Below are 15778 nucleotides of genomic sequence, written 5' to 3'. Positions count from 1 at the left end.
GGTCACAGAACTAAAAAAGAATAGAACGCGCATCTCCTATGTCGGCAAAGGAGAGAGCACGATACACTCTCTCTCTTTTGCGGGTCGTTCCCGTTTACTATTGTAGTCAATGGAATCGAGGTCGTTTCATCTAGTTTTTCTTCATTTTTTGACTTGATTTAAAGTTATAGGGTAAAACAACTTTTTTCTAATATACAAATATTTCTAACAAACCGTTTGCTTGAAGGTTTTTAATTAAAATTATTAAATAATTAAATTTCCTAAAAAGTGGTAAACTGTAAGCGTTAACCTACCAAATAAGTGAACTGGCCTAATAAACTGGAATAGTTAGTGTAGTTTTTGAAATAAACAGCAAAAACCTCTTAAAACTACTATGCGCCTATCTTTTACAATGGAGACCAAGCGAAATGGGGACGGAGTTGGCGGTCACGTGAATAGAAAAAAGAATATATCACGGTTTTGGGAAGTTGCGCGTTCTACTCTTTTTTATTTCTGTGGGAGTGGTAGACAAGATATAACAAGAAAGCATAGCTTCGATGAATGGGCACGCTCTAAAATACCAGATATTAAAGATCCTATGTTATGAGTAAGAACGTATTTAAACGAATTAGCATAATATTAATTTCCCCCTTTTACTACAACGGTTAACTAAGCTTAATCAAAAGCAAACCAGAAGTAACAAACAAGGCGGTTTCAGTTGCCATTAGTGACTGTGGAGCAAAAGGTAAAACGTAAATACGTTTTGCCATACTCCTGTACCCTGTGTTGACTTGTAAACTTACACTAGTTAGCCATGTCGTCGCTTAAAAGCGCTTGTTTTTGTGGATTTGGACAAACCGTTTATTAGTGTTAGAAATCCATGTAGTGTTAGAAGTTCATATTAATCATATGAGGTTTAATAAAAATAATGTTTTAATTACGATAAATGATAATAAGGTATAAGAGTAGTGCCTTTGATGCGTCCTCACTTGAATAGTAGTAGTTTGATTTAGGCGTTAATCGTTGTGTGGATTTCTTATCTCATTAACACGCACCATCCCAAAGTCCCAAATTCACAGACATACCAGCTTTATCGGCTGATTGTATGACTGTAACTTTTAGCTCAATCGATTAGGTCACGTGCCGGGAACAGACTATATAGTAGGGTGGGGAAGATGGGACATCTTTTCATTCTGTTTTCTCGTCCCATTTGGCAGTAAACAAATAGCATTCAACGAGATAGAAAACTGTATACTCGCAACTCCTATAAACCGTTGTTAACACGATCATGGTATTTAGATGTTGTGTGCTAAGGTGTCCGTCTTCCCCACCCGACTATAGCCTATAATGTCTCGAGTTCGAAGCTTGCCCGGTGTAACAAACATTATGGAGTGAGTACCTTTTAATAAAAGATATTAAAGACCATCACTAGATACACTTTTTATTTATACTTGCACTCCAACGTAAAGAAAACAGTATTTTGAATTTAGCGCTGTTGATCAAAAAGTAAAGTAATCGATAATTAATCGCTAAATATGTGGTTTAAAATCTAAAAATCTGGTCCAAAAATTCTAAATATATAATATAGTTTGATAATAACAAGAACAACTGTTCGACGAAAAAAAGTTTATATGATCACTACGTGCCCAAAGCAAGAACAACTGTTCGACCTAGAAAAGAATCTATATGACCACTACCGTGCTCAATAATAATGAATGAATGAATGAATGAATGAATGAATGTAACTTACTATATCCTCGTGTGGCCGGAAAACGACCACTACCGTGCTCAATAATAATAAATGAATGAATGTAACTTACTATATCTTCGCATGGCCGAAAAACGACAGTTATTGTTATCACGCGGGTTTAACACCTCGTGCCAGCTTACGAGTTGCCATGTATATGTTACTTTGTGGGTGATTTTTGGGATTTTTTTCATTTTTTTAAGATGATAATTTGGACAACCCATTAGTGACCACTGGGTTGAAGCAATTGCCGTTAGGTGTCTTGCCCAAGGACACATACGCCCACAATGGTAGCAGCGTCGAGCCATGAACCCATTACCTCTGGGTTACAGGCAGGAGCGCTAACCAATATGTCACGGCGCCGGATAAAATGCTACCCTGCGTTCATTTATCCAGAGATACAATAAAAGATTGGCATGACGCATGGCTTTTGTTTATTTTCTATTTACGTGCACATATGCACATTAATTCCCCGTAGAATATTTACACACATTTGAGTTTCTATAATTATTTAAAACAGTTCCAGCATCGGTTTCCAGTTAAATTGATAATTCATGAATGTCCCCGATTTCGAATATAGTGTTAAAATTGTTATTTCTATGTTTTAAACTGCCTTATGACGTCATTGGCAATTATTGAAAGAGGGATATTTAAAATTTCTCTAACTCGTTGTGAGGCATATGTGCGAATTATTAGAGGTTTTGTTTTATTTAAAACACTAACTATGTGTTGTGAAATCACTGGTTGCATGGCTTGGCGCAGTTATAATTATTTCTCATTCGTAAAAGTTTTATTTTTAATTTGCTGCTTAATGTATAAGTGAAATATGAAATATTTATGTGGTTATCGAACCATACGTATCAGTATCACGTATGGTATATGCATCGCTATTTTAATAAACCCGTTAATCTTACTTGTCCTTACACACGGCAGACAAATTATGGTGACAAAGCATGTTTTCTAATACCGTACTTTAAAGTTTGTTTTTGACACAAATTTCTCAAAACAATTGAACAGTAGACAACAGTGAGGCTGAGATGTAGAACTGGTCACCACCTAAAAGATTACCAATTAATTAACTTTTATTGATCTGACATTTTTCCCTTTAGCAAGTACCATATTCGTCGTTACAACAACATTAAAATTTTCACATACCTTTATCTGTTTTATTTAGAATATTTGCAGGTTTTAATTTCTGCCTCACTGGGTTAACTTTTAACATATCATCATCACATATGTTCGCACACTAATTGTTGTTACCAAAAGACTAATTAAATATATTATGGGTCCTATATTATCCGCTTATAAAAGAATCTGAATACTGTAATAAGTATGTTAAACTGAGACTTTTTTTAATTTCATGTTTTAAGTTAAAGTTTAAAAAAGGTAGACCTTGCTAATATGTCATCCCAGTTTGATTTTGAAAATGAAGTGAATAGTTTGGTAAGAATGGACAAACCGTTACAAGCAGGTCCCATTGCAAGGTGGCAAAGAAAAGCAAATGACTTATCCGGATGTGGCAATCTTAGTTTGCACAATAAATCATTAAATGTTAGGTGGGTCTTTGGTAAAAGCATTAATCTATTTTTAACCATCTTTTTATACTATCATATCCAATTGAATGAAAACTTATTTGTAATAGGAACCTTATTTAAAATAATTTATGAAATGTGTGATTTCATACTTACTATCCTCATATTTCATGTTACAGTCATCACCTCAGTTTAAATATCAGTCCTTCGAAGAATCGTTCAATGTCACAAAGTGTCAACAAAACACCCGGTTCAACAAGAACACCAACTTCCGGCAAAAACAAAACACCAGGTAAACTTACAGGACCAAAAAAGAAAAAATGAATATTTTTAAAATAACTTTTGACCTGACACCAAATTACAGCTTACCTGGACAATGGTGTTGTTCCAATAATAATTCTCCCTTTTTCTTTAAGTAAGTATTTTCTACATCTTCCAGGTAAACTGAAACCTTCGAGTAAAAATTCAAGTTTGAATCGAACACCTGGTCACGGTGACAGGTTCATTCCTAACCGACAAGCAACAAACTTTGAGCTTGGACATTACAGGATTGTGTCAGAAAATGGTGAGTTACCTTTATCTTATCTTAAATGAATGTCTAATGTAATGGTAGGTGTAGGTCACTAATTAGCAGATTGAAGTATGAATGATTAAATAACTAAATGGTATATAACACTATTCATCCTTATGTCGCCACTTGCCAGGTAATGACCGTTGTTATTACACCAGTCGGTTTTATATGTTTAAATCAAATTATCTGGTCGAATAATTTACAAAATACCAGGTCGGCGATTCGCAATTCAATAAAGAACTCTTACTGTTTAATGCTACCATACAATAGTGTGTAAATGTGTCAAACCAAAAGTATAATGAAGAAAGTGTTGAAGTCATTATTATTCAAAATTGGTCAAAACGTAATTGTTAAATGTTATAGTAACTTTAATAAATGCTTCAGGTGACCAAGAGAACTCTGGATCTCTTGCTCAGGAAGATTATAAGAGGAGGATGAGTGAGAATCTGCAGCGAGCCAGTGGTATTGGAGGTGGGGAGAGGATTCTTGCTTTTAAAGCTCGTCCAGCTGCAGCAGAGGGTTACCATAATAATACTAAGGTACTTCAGTTGTGTGTAATTTTAATTATTTTCTCCCATTTCTATATAGCCAGTTGTAGGTTTTATACATCTAAAAACATTGTATTGAATAGAATGTGATAAGTTTAGTCACAACTCACAAGTCATTTTAAAAGTTTAGATTTTGCTAATAAATACACAACATACATACATTATTGGTAACCGTAACCTCCAACCTTGTGTAGCAAAAGATTGTTACCAATCACATAGGTCAACTTACATAAATGGAAAGTCATATTTTAAGGCATTAAAACTGTGCATTTAAATCACAGGTATTGTACAGTTCATGTAAGAAATCGATGGCAGATCGTAAGAAGACTCGACACATTCCAACCACTGCAAGTCGAATACTGGATGCTCCAGATCTTGGAAATGACTTCTGTAAGTTGCAATTATCTTTTTTGTTTTGCATTTCTAAGTACAGTGACACACAAACATTCTGCTACTTAGTAGAATGTGTCCAAGTTTTATGGCTAAAAAGAGATATTTATATTTCATGGTAACTTTTTTACACTTTGGAGTCAAACTGCATATCATATGTTATTGTTTTACCAATTTTTTCTATCATTAAAGCCAATAGTAGCTATAATTTATATAATGTCCTTTTTTAGATTTAAATTTATTGGATTGGAGTTCGACCAATCAGCTTGCAGTCGTCCTTGGACCATCTGTTTACCTATGGGATGCCTCGTGTGGTGACATCACAATGCTGATGACAATGGAAGGTGAGAACGAATACGTATCATCTGTCAAGTGGATGCCTGATGGTGAACACATAGCAATCGGGAACAGTGATGCTGAAGTTCAGGTGATTGTCATGTAAATTTGACATTAAACAAGCTGCACTATCTTCTAATACAAGCTTACATCATGATTATGCTGTTTATGATTGGTCAGTTTTATGTCAATTTTATTATTCAATTTAGTTTTACTATCCTAACTACTTGTTGTTTTTTAATCTGTCTTTGATTTTACTTTTTAAAGGTCTGGCAAACTAGGGTGTAACTAGTCACAAAAAGACGATAAACAGTGTGCTCACCAGATTTATACAGTTTCAGTTATTAATTTAACACCCCAAATTGTAAGCTGTATGGGAATGATTTCAAATTAAATACGTGTTAGGTGTTACTAACTTTTATACCTAATTCTAAAATCTTATTAATACTAAATTGCTGTCCTTCAGTTATGGGATGTAGCAGCCAGCAAGCGAATGAGAAACATGAAAAGTCACGCTGCAAGAGTTTGTTCGCTTTCATGGAATGAATATATTTTATCAAGGTGGGAATTAAAACAATATCTAAATAGGCCTATATTTCCTTAAAATCATTTTTTTAACATTTTGAGTTTAATTATACAGTAATGGGGCACTGAGAGTAAATCAAAGCACTTTAAGTTATGCCAATCAAGGTTTAAAATGTGGTGTTTTGAACAAAGAAGCGGTAGTATTTAACCAAAAAGCACACTGTTTTAAATAAAATAAAACACTGTTTGAAATAGCTACAATTAAAAAAATAACCAATTATTGATCTTTTAAGAAGTAGATTATCTAAATAGTCTTAAATGGTAATCGAATTACTACCTTAAAACTATTTTACTTTTATTTTAATTCACATTTATATTTAGTGGTTCATTAGATGGTTTTATTCACCACCATGATGTGAGAGTACCTGACCATCATGTTGCTACCTTAACCGGGCACTCACAGGTTAGTTTTAAAAACATAAAAAACGTCGCTGCTAACATGCCAAGCATAATATAAACTTATTAAGCAATTTAAGTTTAACCTGAATCCCTGATCATGGTGACTTGAGTAGAATTTCAAATTATGTGTACATAGAATATTCTTGCTAGAAAGATTATTAAACTTACATCTTACATTATTGTATAGTAGGGTGGGGGGAGGTCGGACAACTTTGACACATAATATCAAAATATCCTGATCATGTTTTAAACAATTAACAACAGTCTTTGGGAGTTGTAAGGATATGGATTTATATTTCTTTGAAAATTTTTTGTTTACTACCAAATTGGACGGGAAAATAGAATAAAAAGGTGTCCCATCTTCCCCCACCCTACTGTATATTTTTAGAGCTTCTGTGTGATTATGCACTTCTTGATCTCTTACACATATTATCAGTCGTAAAATTTTACTTAAACTAAGATTTTTAAAATTCTAAATGTAACTGCACAATTATTTTGCTTTGTTTATTTTATGTATTGTTTAACAAAAAAAAATCTTAGAAACAAAAAAAACCAGCAATTCTAAAAACACAAACCCATCAACAAAGTTGCATTAATTTTAAAACTTGACCAATTGAAACACACAGGAGGTTTGTGGGTTGGAATGGTCAAAGGACGGACATCACTTAGCGAGTGGAAGTAATGATAATATTGTTAATGTGTATTCTCACATGGACACCAAACCTATGTATTCGTTCACAGACCATCAGTCTGCTGTCAAGGTCAGCATTTTGTATTTTTATTCGCTAAACACAGAAAAAAACATTGCTTGTCTACAAAAAGTATGTTTTTTGTGTTATTTTATATCCTATATTAAGATGCAAAAACTAAGGTATTCTAAATATGTCTCCGTTCGGAGTAATATTAATTTTTTACTGTATCAATTAACACACATACATATATTTATGATATTGTAAAGGAATAATCATCTAATGGCAGGCAATAGCATGGTGTCCTTGGCAAAGTAATGTATTAGCATCAGGTGGAGGAAGCGCTGATCGACATATTAGATTCTGGAACACACATAATGGGAGTTGTATCAAGTCAGTGGATACCAAATCTCAGGTAAATTAATCACCATCCTATATTACGAATTATTTTAATGTATTCATTTGGCCAAAAGGCCAGTGCATTTAAGCCAGGGTTGACTCATTACCCAAGTTACCTCAAATTTCTTATACACAGGTATGTGCATTAAAGTGGTCGACACATTACAAAGAGATTGTATCTTCACATGGATATGTACACAACCAACTAACTATATGGTCCTATCCATCAATGCATTGGGTGCAGGATCTAATGGGCCATACTTCAAGGGTAAGTAAATGAACATCAAGCTTCTCTAGCCAAGAGGATATGGTTTCAAGGCTCCATGCTGCTACCCTTGTGGGATTAATGACAGCTGTTCCAACCTGGTGGTCCCTAATGGGGTGTCCAAATTGTCAGCCGTTAAGCCCAAAAAATGATTACCCACTAACATGCATTTGTATGTACAGTGTCAGTGGAACATCTCAGTTGTTAAAACAATCATTCAAAAAGTCACATACCCCGTAACTTGTAAATGGGAACAAGGTGCATGAAATAACAGTTTGACCCATGTTATATTCAAATAAGTTACTGCCATTTCTTTAATTGTTAGATCATTAAAATTCCTGAATGACCACTAGTTTGGGAAGCGGCATAATCTTAATGCACTATAATGGCATAGTCCATGACATAAAGTCTGTTTCATGTGCCATCCGTCTACATTACCAGTACCTTTTTTAACTCACTGAATATGTTTAATTTAACATTAACTTATGGGACCTAAGTATTGTTGTTTAAATTTTGTGACTTTAATCTGCAGGTTCTCTACTTAGCAATGTCACCGGATGGACAAACCGTTTGTTCGGGGGCTGCCGATGAATCTTTGAGGTTATGGGATTGTTTTGCTGTCGATCCAAGCTCAAAAAAGAAAACTAAAACTCCCTCAACAGCTACATCAAGCAAAATCAATACGTTGTTTTCTATTCGTTGAAATTTCTTAATAATCACATATAATGCAATTCAGGCGTCCTATGTTGTGGTACCTAGCGCAAATTGTGTTATGAGTATTCATTCTAAATGCTGTCCATTTTTAGCCCTAATGTACAATGGACTTCTTTATTACAAACGATAACTGCGTGAAATACATTCATACATCGTACATGCTCTTGTTGTCAGTAAACGAGATGAGCTAAATGTTTAATGCAAATTTACAAAAAAAAGTTTTTATAATGTTTTTATATACATACAAACTGTTCTACCTAAAAATGTTTAACGAAAAACTACTGTAGTGGGTTGGGGGAAGATGGGACACCTTTAGCACATAATATACAAATATCCAGATCGCGTTTTAAACAACTAACAACGGTCTATGGAAGTCGTGAGGATACACTGCCAAATATGGCTGGTAAATAGAATGAAAAGGTTTCCCATCATCTCTCACACGATTATAAGGTTGCTTAGATTTAGAACATTTATATCTGGCCTTCATAGTTCAGTTTATATATAGACTGCGGTTAAGATGACATGTTTTTAAATCTGTCAATCACACAGCGATACTGATTGGAATTTTCTCGGGCAGAAGATACTCGTAAGGAAACTTAAGATCTTTGTTTCTTGAATGAATCAGGTTTGAGATTGTTTTCAATTCTCCTCTGAACTGGGCTTGGGCTTGATCGACCCTCGCGTCGTCGAACAGATTCATTGGGAATTGACCCAAGTATACCTGTAAGTAGAATGTAAATACATTTACCGTTTTTCTATTTAAAAAGTTATCCATGCACGGAAATATAAATTGTTGTGCAGCTGGATTGGTTTTGAAAGAACATCAATGGTACAACTTATTTCATACATAGTAGGATGGGTGTAGATGGGACACCTTTAGCACATAATATCCAAGTATCCTAAATTCTGATCGTGGTTTAAACAATTAACAACGGTCTGTGGGAGTCGAAAGCATACGGTTTAATAATTCTTTGAATGTTTTTTGTTCCAAAATGAAAAGGTGTCCCATCTTCTCCCATCCTATTATATATATATATCTCGTGCACGCTTGCGATTTGCCAGGTATTTACTTTTGCGATGTTTGTTTTATGTGTGTAAGCTATGACTATTGATTTAGTCAACCCATTTGTTACCAATGCTGGGGCAGCTTCTTACTCAACATACTCAGCAAAGTTAAGCTCATGTATTTAAAGCTTTCTGCGTAAAACGGTATTCTACCTTATACGTCGTAATACTTACTTCATTCGGAGCATAGGTCGATAGCAGGAACGCTGTGCCAAGTTGTAAGCTTGCCATAACGTTGTCCGGGAGACTGTCCATAATCCGTTGCATCGAGCCCTATAACATTATTTTATACAATTGTTTTATTGGTCAAACGGTCTTTTTTGCTGGTCAAACGGTCTTTTTGTCCATAATAGCATACGAGATTTGTTGTTAAAGCATCGAGAAACTCAAGTTATTTTTGCCATGTAGTACTGTGGGGAAAATGGGACACCTTTTCACGTAATATCCAAATATCCTGATCGTGTTTTAAACAATTAACAACAGTCAATATGAAAGTTGTGAAGATACAGTTTTATAATTCTTTAAATGTTCTTTGTTTACTACCAGATTGAACTAGAAAATAGAATGAAAAGGTGTCCCATCTTTCCCCACCTTACTATACATTAAACAATATTAACCCTTAACGTCATACCTCGCCTTTCTTATGCGGTGGAAGTCTCATTCCACCCGGTGCGTTTGGAATAAACTTGTAAATCTCGAATTGACCAAAGTTGCTCGCTGCATGTTGTACCGAACAATTAAACACGATCAACGTCATGTAATCTACCTGTTACGTCATAATGTTAGAACGTAAACTTTACAACGTGTTCAAGGATAATGACACAAACCAATTTATCAATCGATTCTAGTTTCAGAGGGAATCCCCTGTCGCACCCGTCGTATCCGAAACCCTCTGTTGCCACCATGCGAACAAAACTATCAAGCTCCCAATCATTGGCCACATCCTAATGATAAAGTGGATAAAGTGGTTGTTTTATATAGGGTGCTAGTTTAAAATTACAAAACACTGGCCAAGATCGGTTTACAAAAAGCTGTTAATTGTATGCCCAGTATTGCTATAACACACGAGAGATAAAATAATGGCTGCATACGCCTCATGCCCACGCTTATTTGTAACTATGTTTTTGCAGGTTGTTAAAAAAACAGAAACCTGTAAATAACAACGGAATTGGAGCATGACGCACACCACATTGGTAGCAACGAGCTCAAATCTCGCTTCATCCGCTATGGCTGCTGCGATAGCGACTTACTTGGTCTTCTGAATAAAAAATTGAAATAACGGACGTGACGTAGTTTTGTATTGCCTTCCACAGTAGAAGCGCATCATCTCTGTAGAAATATTCAGACAGAACTTCCTTATCATCTGTACCTGTCGTTTTAAACCTTGTTATAAAATACACTGCTTAACCAGCACCCGCATTACTTTTTCAGGATTTGCTGTTTTGCGCATAGTAAAGTTATGCGAGCAACACCACGTAGATAACCATGTACCAAGAAATTTTGTCAAACAGTTTTTATAAAAATGCGCCATTATGCTATTTTCTTGGCAAACAAAGATGAAAGTTTAACGTGTTTTAATAAAATTACATTTATTCTTTTATCTGTATCATTTTTAGCATTTTAGTTCTTACCTTGCTGCTCAAACACGCTCAAAATGTGCAGGTTCTTAAAGCGAAGATCTTGGAATGCTTTTCGAGCCATGTCTAGTCCATCTGTGACACTTTTTTTAGTGTATCCATATATAGGCATGCCAGCAATGTAACCAAAGAACTAACTTACTTAGAGAAAGGAAACAGTTGGTAGCTGCCGTTGGTCCAAGCAGATTCTTCCTAGCGATTGTGTTAATTGCAGGGACGGTGTGTACATGGGGACGCAACAACTTGTACAATGGGTGACGTCGTGAGAAGGAACGGAAAACTGCCACAGCAAAAGGCTCCATAGAAGCGTGCGTTCGTAGGAAGTGATATTTCCACTGTGACGGAATACATTGAAAAGGATATATACATTGAAACAATTTAACAAAGTTAAATGTTATAAACAATTTACTTGATCACGAATGTCAAACCACTATGGTCAAACATACAGACAGCGTATAGGCTACCTCATGCACGTTAACGTCACAGCACCGGAAGTAGAGTTTCGCTAAGAGCCAATCATAATACGAGTCACGTGGTGTAAACACGTGACCGTCCTCTTCCAATTGAATAGCTACAGGGCGGAGCTTCGAATCGTTTCCAACCAACAGAATCATGATTGGGTCTCCGGCATAAAGTCGGTCCCCTTTCTTCGTGCGGTTACGGCGCCCTTCCGTGGTGAATTTGGCATAGTTGACAATAAACACTCTTCCTTTCTGCGAGATGAGCGCCAAATGAACATTTATATAAATCGTCTTTTGTCGTTTAGGTTTAAAATTATTTTAAGCAATTGAAATGAGCTAATCCATGTTGATATTATAATAGATTTAAATTGTATAAATTTAAACCAAACGTATCATTGAATTAATATACTTGTATTTGATCTTGTATTTCGTCACCACATTCAAATTTGGTTGGAACAAAACCAGTCGGTAACTCGGTGCACTTTTCCAAAGAAGTCGGGTTCACTCCATTTAAAATTTGTCGTGCCAATTCTTCGTCTGTTGACCACCTGTAACAGTATTATATAGATGCAATCACATGTGCGACTAAAGGTCAGTTAGCCAATATAAAAGAAAGTATTTAAATGCGGTGTGTGGCGCATGATAACAAACGTAAATTACATCATCATATGTAATCGGTCTACAAATGTATATACGAAACATGTATGTATATATATATACGGAAAGCTTGGATATCCATGTAGTGTATTAGTTATTTACAGTGTATAACCTACTTGTCGCAAAACGGTGGAATGTCATTCGGCAAGCTTGGATGAAAGAAACAATCTTTGTAATCATCAAAATCGGTCAATTTCCTCTTCTGTAGCATTCCTAGAAACATTTTTAAGATGTAAGCATGGAAACACAATGCTGGAGTAAAAGATGAAGTTTTAAATACTTTGTTGGCATGCCTATTCGCACTATTGGTTGCGCCATATAGAACGAACTTGTCTAATTGTTAGAGGGAATAACATGTTTGGATATACAAATAGTGGAACTGAAAAATTGCCCCAACTGTAAAAACAATTCCAGCACCTGATGCATATTCCATGAGGCTATTAAGCAACGCAATTTGTCGCTGGCCGAAAAAGTTGTTTATTTGTTCATCACTAATCCGGAACTGACGTGGTAGCTCCTCATATTCATCCGCGTCTGCAAACCTGGGAAGTCTCCACCCTGCGTCATCACTTGTTGGCCGAATGTTCCAACGAAACTCGGCACGGTTTCGCTCCACTTCCGTCTGCCTTATCGCGATCACGTGATCATCCAACTCATATTGAGGTAGTCGAGCTTCAAAATTTTAAACCGAATGCAATTTAAAATTTAACATCAAACTATAACCGTTAACCGTACATAGGATGGGGCAGCATGGTGAAATTTTGGGTTAACAAAACAAAAATGATAAGTTTTTGTTGTTAAACCAAATGACCATAATACGCAACGCATCCTTATTCTATAAAGCGAAGTTCCTGTTTCCGTTTTTATTTATACTTATAACAATAACTATAACCTTAGTGCTAACGGTAAGATTATCAAATCCTCACCGTTGTTGTATTGCGCCGATGACTATATACCAGTAATCTAGTTTAAATTAAGGGCGTTAATTTTTACGGGCACATTTGTTTACCTACCTCTACCGTAGCCGACATCCATTACATCATGAACCCAATCGTAAACGTAGAACGTTCGTTTTACTCGCCCTTGAGATACTATAACCATTTCACAATGCCAGCCGTAAGGATCTGCGACTTTGTCCAACTCTGAAATAGTTTGTTAACATAAAGAGTCTATAATTACTGGTGTATGATGTATCCGTTATTGCGAGACTTGCTTGTATGCGCGCGCTAACACTTCGTTGTATTTATCCACCCTTACACACAGGCACATTGCTTATAATGTATATACCCCGTCTATTCCAAGCATACTTAATCGTAATGTATACAGGTATTTATATATAACTTACTGAGTCTGATAACGCTGGGTAAACCAATGTCCACAGCTTTGACATTAAATGTATCCGTTCGACCAAATTCAAAGTCATTACGCCAGAAATTATCCAGAATCAACCACCCAGTACTTCGGTGTCCTTTCTCGCCGATAAGTTTTATCGAGACTGTTGCGTCAGTTTTACCAACTCTGAACTCACTGGCAGTCTGTGTAATGTTTTCATTCAAAGAGATACAGATATGTATTACTGCATTAAGTATTTACATTCTTACCTTTGCCTCTATGGTGTAAAGTGTAGTTTCCATATTACACGGCCTTGTTTATGCTTACACGTACGTCCTAAAGTAGGCCTATTGGTATAAGCGGAATATAAACAGGTTATACTATACTCCTGTGCAAATAAGAGCAAGTAATCAATGCAACGCAAATTTGGGATAATTACGTGTGTCGGTGCTGTATGAATTAACCTAATAGCTCTAACTTCCGGATCTGGTTTTCCCACACAAAAAATTATAAACTGTTAAACAATTCAGTCAAACAACAACAAACTGCTGTGTTGTTCGGCCGCCGAAAGAGTAAAAAGTATTCCATTTAATTTCGATTAAGTCTTTCTATAACACTATCCGCCGAGAAATTATTCGAGCGTAAATACATTGTTTGTTCTCCTTATTTGGCCTGCATTATAAAACAGATCTTTATTTTAACACAAACTCAATAAGCTAAGCTCTACCAAACTGGATATTCTTTTTTTCAGGGTTGCACTTTAGTTATTTATAAGATCGATAACCAGTTATCAAATTTTTACAGCATTTAACAACGAGCGGTATATTCAGATAATACTGATGTGACATCACGTGAGTACGCGTCCCGGCTTGACATGCAGTACCCGTAATATTCTTTGAAAAGGGTAAGAAGTATGTGTCTTTATTTTGCGAATCCAACCGAAGAGTAAAATGACGTGATGCGTGTGAACTCAATAAACTTTATGGAATTTACACGTTAAAACAGCTGTTTAATGATGATTTAATAATTGCAATTGCTTACACCCACACAACTGTCGCCTTGCACCTGAGGGTTAGTATGTGTCATCCAGAGTCTGTATATAAGCATATGTTTATATACGGACTGTGGTTTTATTAATTTATTTTCTCATTTGAGAAATAACGATGCTTCGTTTGGCCGTTAGCGTGTATAAATGCACGTTCTCGCTTAGGTGGCCTAAAACAACGAGAGTAAGTATGAACACAACCCAAAGCTGCTTTGAGAACGTTGGGAAACTTAATTTGTTTGGTTAAGCTTTAGTTTGCTCACCAAGTTGACCACTGTTGACAACTTAAAAAAAAAAATTATTTCTTCCTTTCGGACGTATATAAATGAAGTACAATCATGCAGTAAAGGTGGCATTACATTTAGCAAACTAGGACCAGTTTACAATGTGAACACGATGGTTTAGTAAACTAATCTCAATAAACAAATCAATCTATGTTTCTCTTCGCAGTGCAGTCGTTGACGTTGGTTGTCACTTGGTCGGATTACATCTAACAGTGCGGTTGCTATGAAACGAACCAAACGGGAAAACTCAATTTTCAGTTAAAACACCAAAGTTGTGAACGTACAATTTGTTAAGACCACAGGACGACATTCTAACTGCGTTAAAAAGAATAAAAATACCTGATGTAAATTTGTTTTTATAACATAGTTAGTCGCAGAAGCCCTCTTGTAAGAAATGTCTGAAGGATCTGATTTTGAAGACGATGTTGGAGAGGAAGAAGAAGAAGACGCAGGCGTTATCACTGAAGCGGGAGTGAGTTTTCTAAGTAGATTCTCTCAGGACGTTACAAATTATAGACAACACTGGCGTTATGTTATATATAGGCTTTACATTTTTAATTATTTTAACAAAATATAAGGTGACATTGTAAATGTGCAGTTACATTCATAGTAAAAACATGGAAAACTTCAATTAATAATGTGTTGAATACTGCATACCTATGTGATACCTCGGTCCTGCTTTTTTGTATAGACACTTTAAACGACAGGGTAGAATCTGTTTTAAGATAAATGTGTAAAACTGGAATTCTAAAACACAGTCTGTCTCTGTCACTCCTGTTTCAATTGTGTGTCAAGTCACCAATGTTACATCTATTGACTTTCTCTCCTTTTATCATGTAACAGAAAAGTTTCTCCTTTTATCATGTAACAGAAATTTGTAACTTCATTTCAGAAATTGCCTGAAAACCCTCTAGTACAAGAAATGGTCCCAGAATGCTTAAATCTGCTTTGTAAGATTGGTAATGGGCTCGCTCATGCTTATGTTAGACTGGATGCCCATGAAAGGTGCGTGTTGATTTCTTTTAAATATTTTACTAATGGATTACTTCTCCAACATTTAACTAATTTTCTTTTCTAAAATTTATTTTTGAAGTAGTGCACATTTATAAAAGTTTCAATTTTATTGTAATAATTTCAAAACAC

The 15778-nt window shown here is 35.5% G+C and overlaps 3 protein-coding genes across 3 annotated transcripts in view; 2 read left to right on the top strand and 1 right to left on the bottom strand.

Moving 5' to 3' along the window:
• The first annotated feature begins 2672 nt into the window (after positions 1-2672).
• On the top strand, positions 2673-8311 carry LOC100179065 (cell division cycle protein 20 homolog). Its single transcript, XM_009860275.3, has 12 exons — positions 2673-3282; positions 3438-3550; positions 3698-3823; positions 4214-4368; positions 4659-4767; positions 4998-5194; positions 5570-5664; positions 6010-6091; positions 6714-6848; positions 7066-7191; positions 7312-7443; positions 7973-8311. Exons 1-12 carry the CDS (start codon positions 3128-3130, stop codon positions 8141-8143), a joined length of 1596 nt encoding a protein of 531 aa, XP_009858577.1. The 5' UTR covers positions 2673-3127; the 3' UTR covers positions 8144-8311.
• LOC100176744 (allene oxide synthase-lipoxygenase protein) lies at positions 8255-13729 on the bottom strand. Its single transcript, XM_002119332.4, has 14 exons — positions 13576-13729; positions 13320-13509; positions 12988-13116; positions 12392-12646; positions 12091-12187; positions 11727-11865; positions 11321-11569; positions 10999-11191; positions 10851-10931; positions 10470-10588; positions 10047-10163; positions 9851-9985; positions 9394-9492; positions 8255-8875 (listed from the first exon to the last, which is right to left on the bottom strand). The coding sequence occupies exons 1-14, from the start codon at positions 13606-13608 to the stop codon at positions 8696-8698; spliced, it is 2016 nt and encodes a 671-aa protein (XP_002119368.3). The 5' UTR covers positions 13609-13729; the 3' UTR covers positions 8255-8695.
• A 1177-nt stretch (positions 13730-14906) lies between these two features.
• The window catches only part of lrr37 (axonemal leucine-rich repeat protein), a 5222-nt gene continuing 4350 nt past the window's right edge, over positions 14907-15778 (top strand). The window contains exons 1-2 of the mRNA XM_018811822.2: positions 14907-15107; positions 15528-15640. Of these exons, the coding sequence (XP_018667367.1) occupies positions 15030-15107; positions 15528-15640 (191 nt within the window). The 5' untranslated portion in view covers positions 14907-15029. The remainder of the gene's footprint in view (positions 15108-15527; positions 15641-15778) is intronic.

The sequence above is a fragment of the Ciona intestinalis genome, chromosome 5 (assembly GCF_000224145.3).
Source record: "Ciona intestinalis chromosome 5, KH, whole genome shotgun sequence".
Taxonomy (NCBI): domain Eukaryota; kingdom Metazoa; phylum Chordata; class Ascidiacea; order Phlebobranchia; family Cionidae; genus Ciona; species Ciona intestinalis.
This window is presented reverse-complemented; position numbering and strand designations above follow the sequence as displayed.

What these genes read in the sequence shown, in the direction of transcription:
- LOC100179065 (XM_009860275.3), top strand. Translation starts at nt 3,128, where the DNA reads ATGTCATCCCAGTTTGATTTTGAAAATGAAGTGAATAGTTTGGTAAGA. An exon ending in ACAGTGATGCTGAAGTTCAG is followed by an intron (nt 5,195 to 5,569) that starts GTGATTGTCATG and finishes GCTGTCCTTCAG; the next exon opens with TTATGGGATGTAGCAGCCAG. An exon ending in TAATGGGCCATACTTCAAGG is followed by an intron (nt 7,444 to 7,972) that starts GTAAGTAAATGA and finishes TTTAATCTGCAG; the next exon opens with GTTCTCTACTTAGCAATGTC.
- LOC100176744 (XM_002119332.4), bottom strand. Translation starts at nt 13,608, where the DNA reads ATGGAAACTACACTTTACACCATAGAGGCAAAG. An exon ending in ACCCAGCGTTATCAGACTCA is followed by an intron (nt 13,117 to 13,319) that starts GTAAGTTATATA and finishes AAACTATTTCAG; the next exon opens with AGTTGGACAAAGTCGCAGAT. An exon ending in GTGACGTTAACGTGCATGAG is followed by an intron (nt 11,192 to 11,320) that starts GTAGCCTATACG and finishes ATTCCGTCACAG; the next exon opens with TGGAAATATCACTTCCTACG.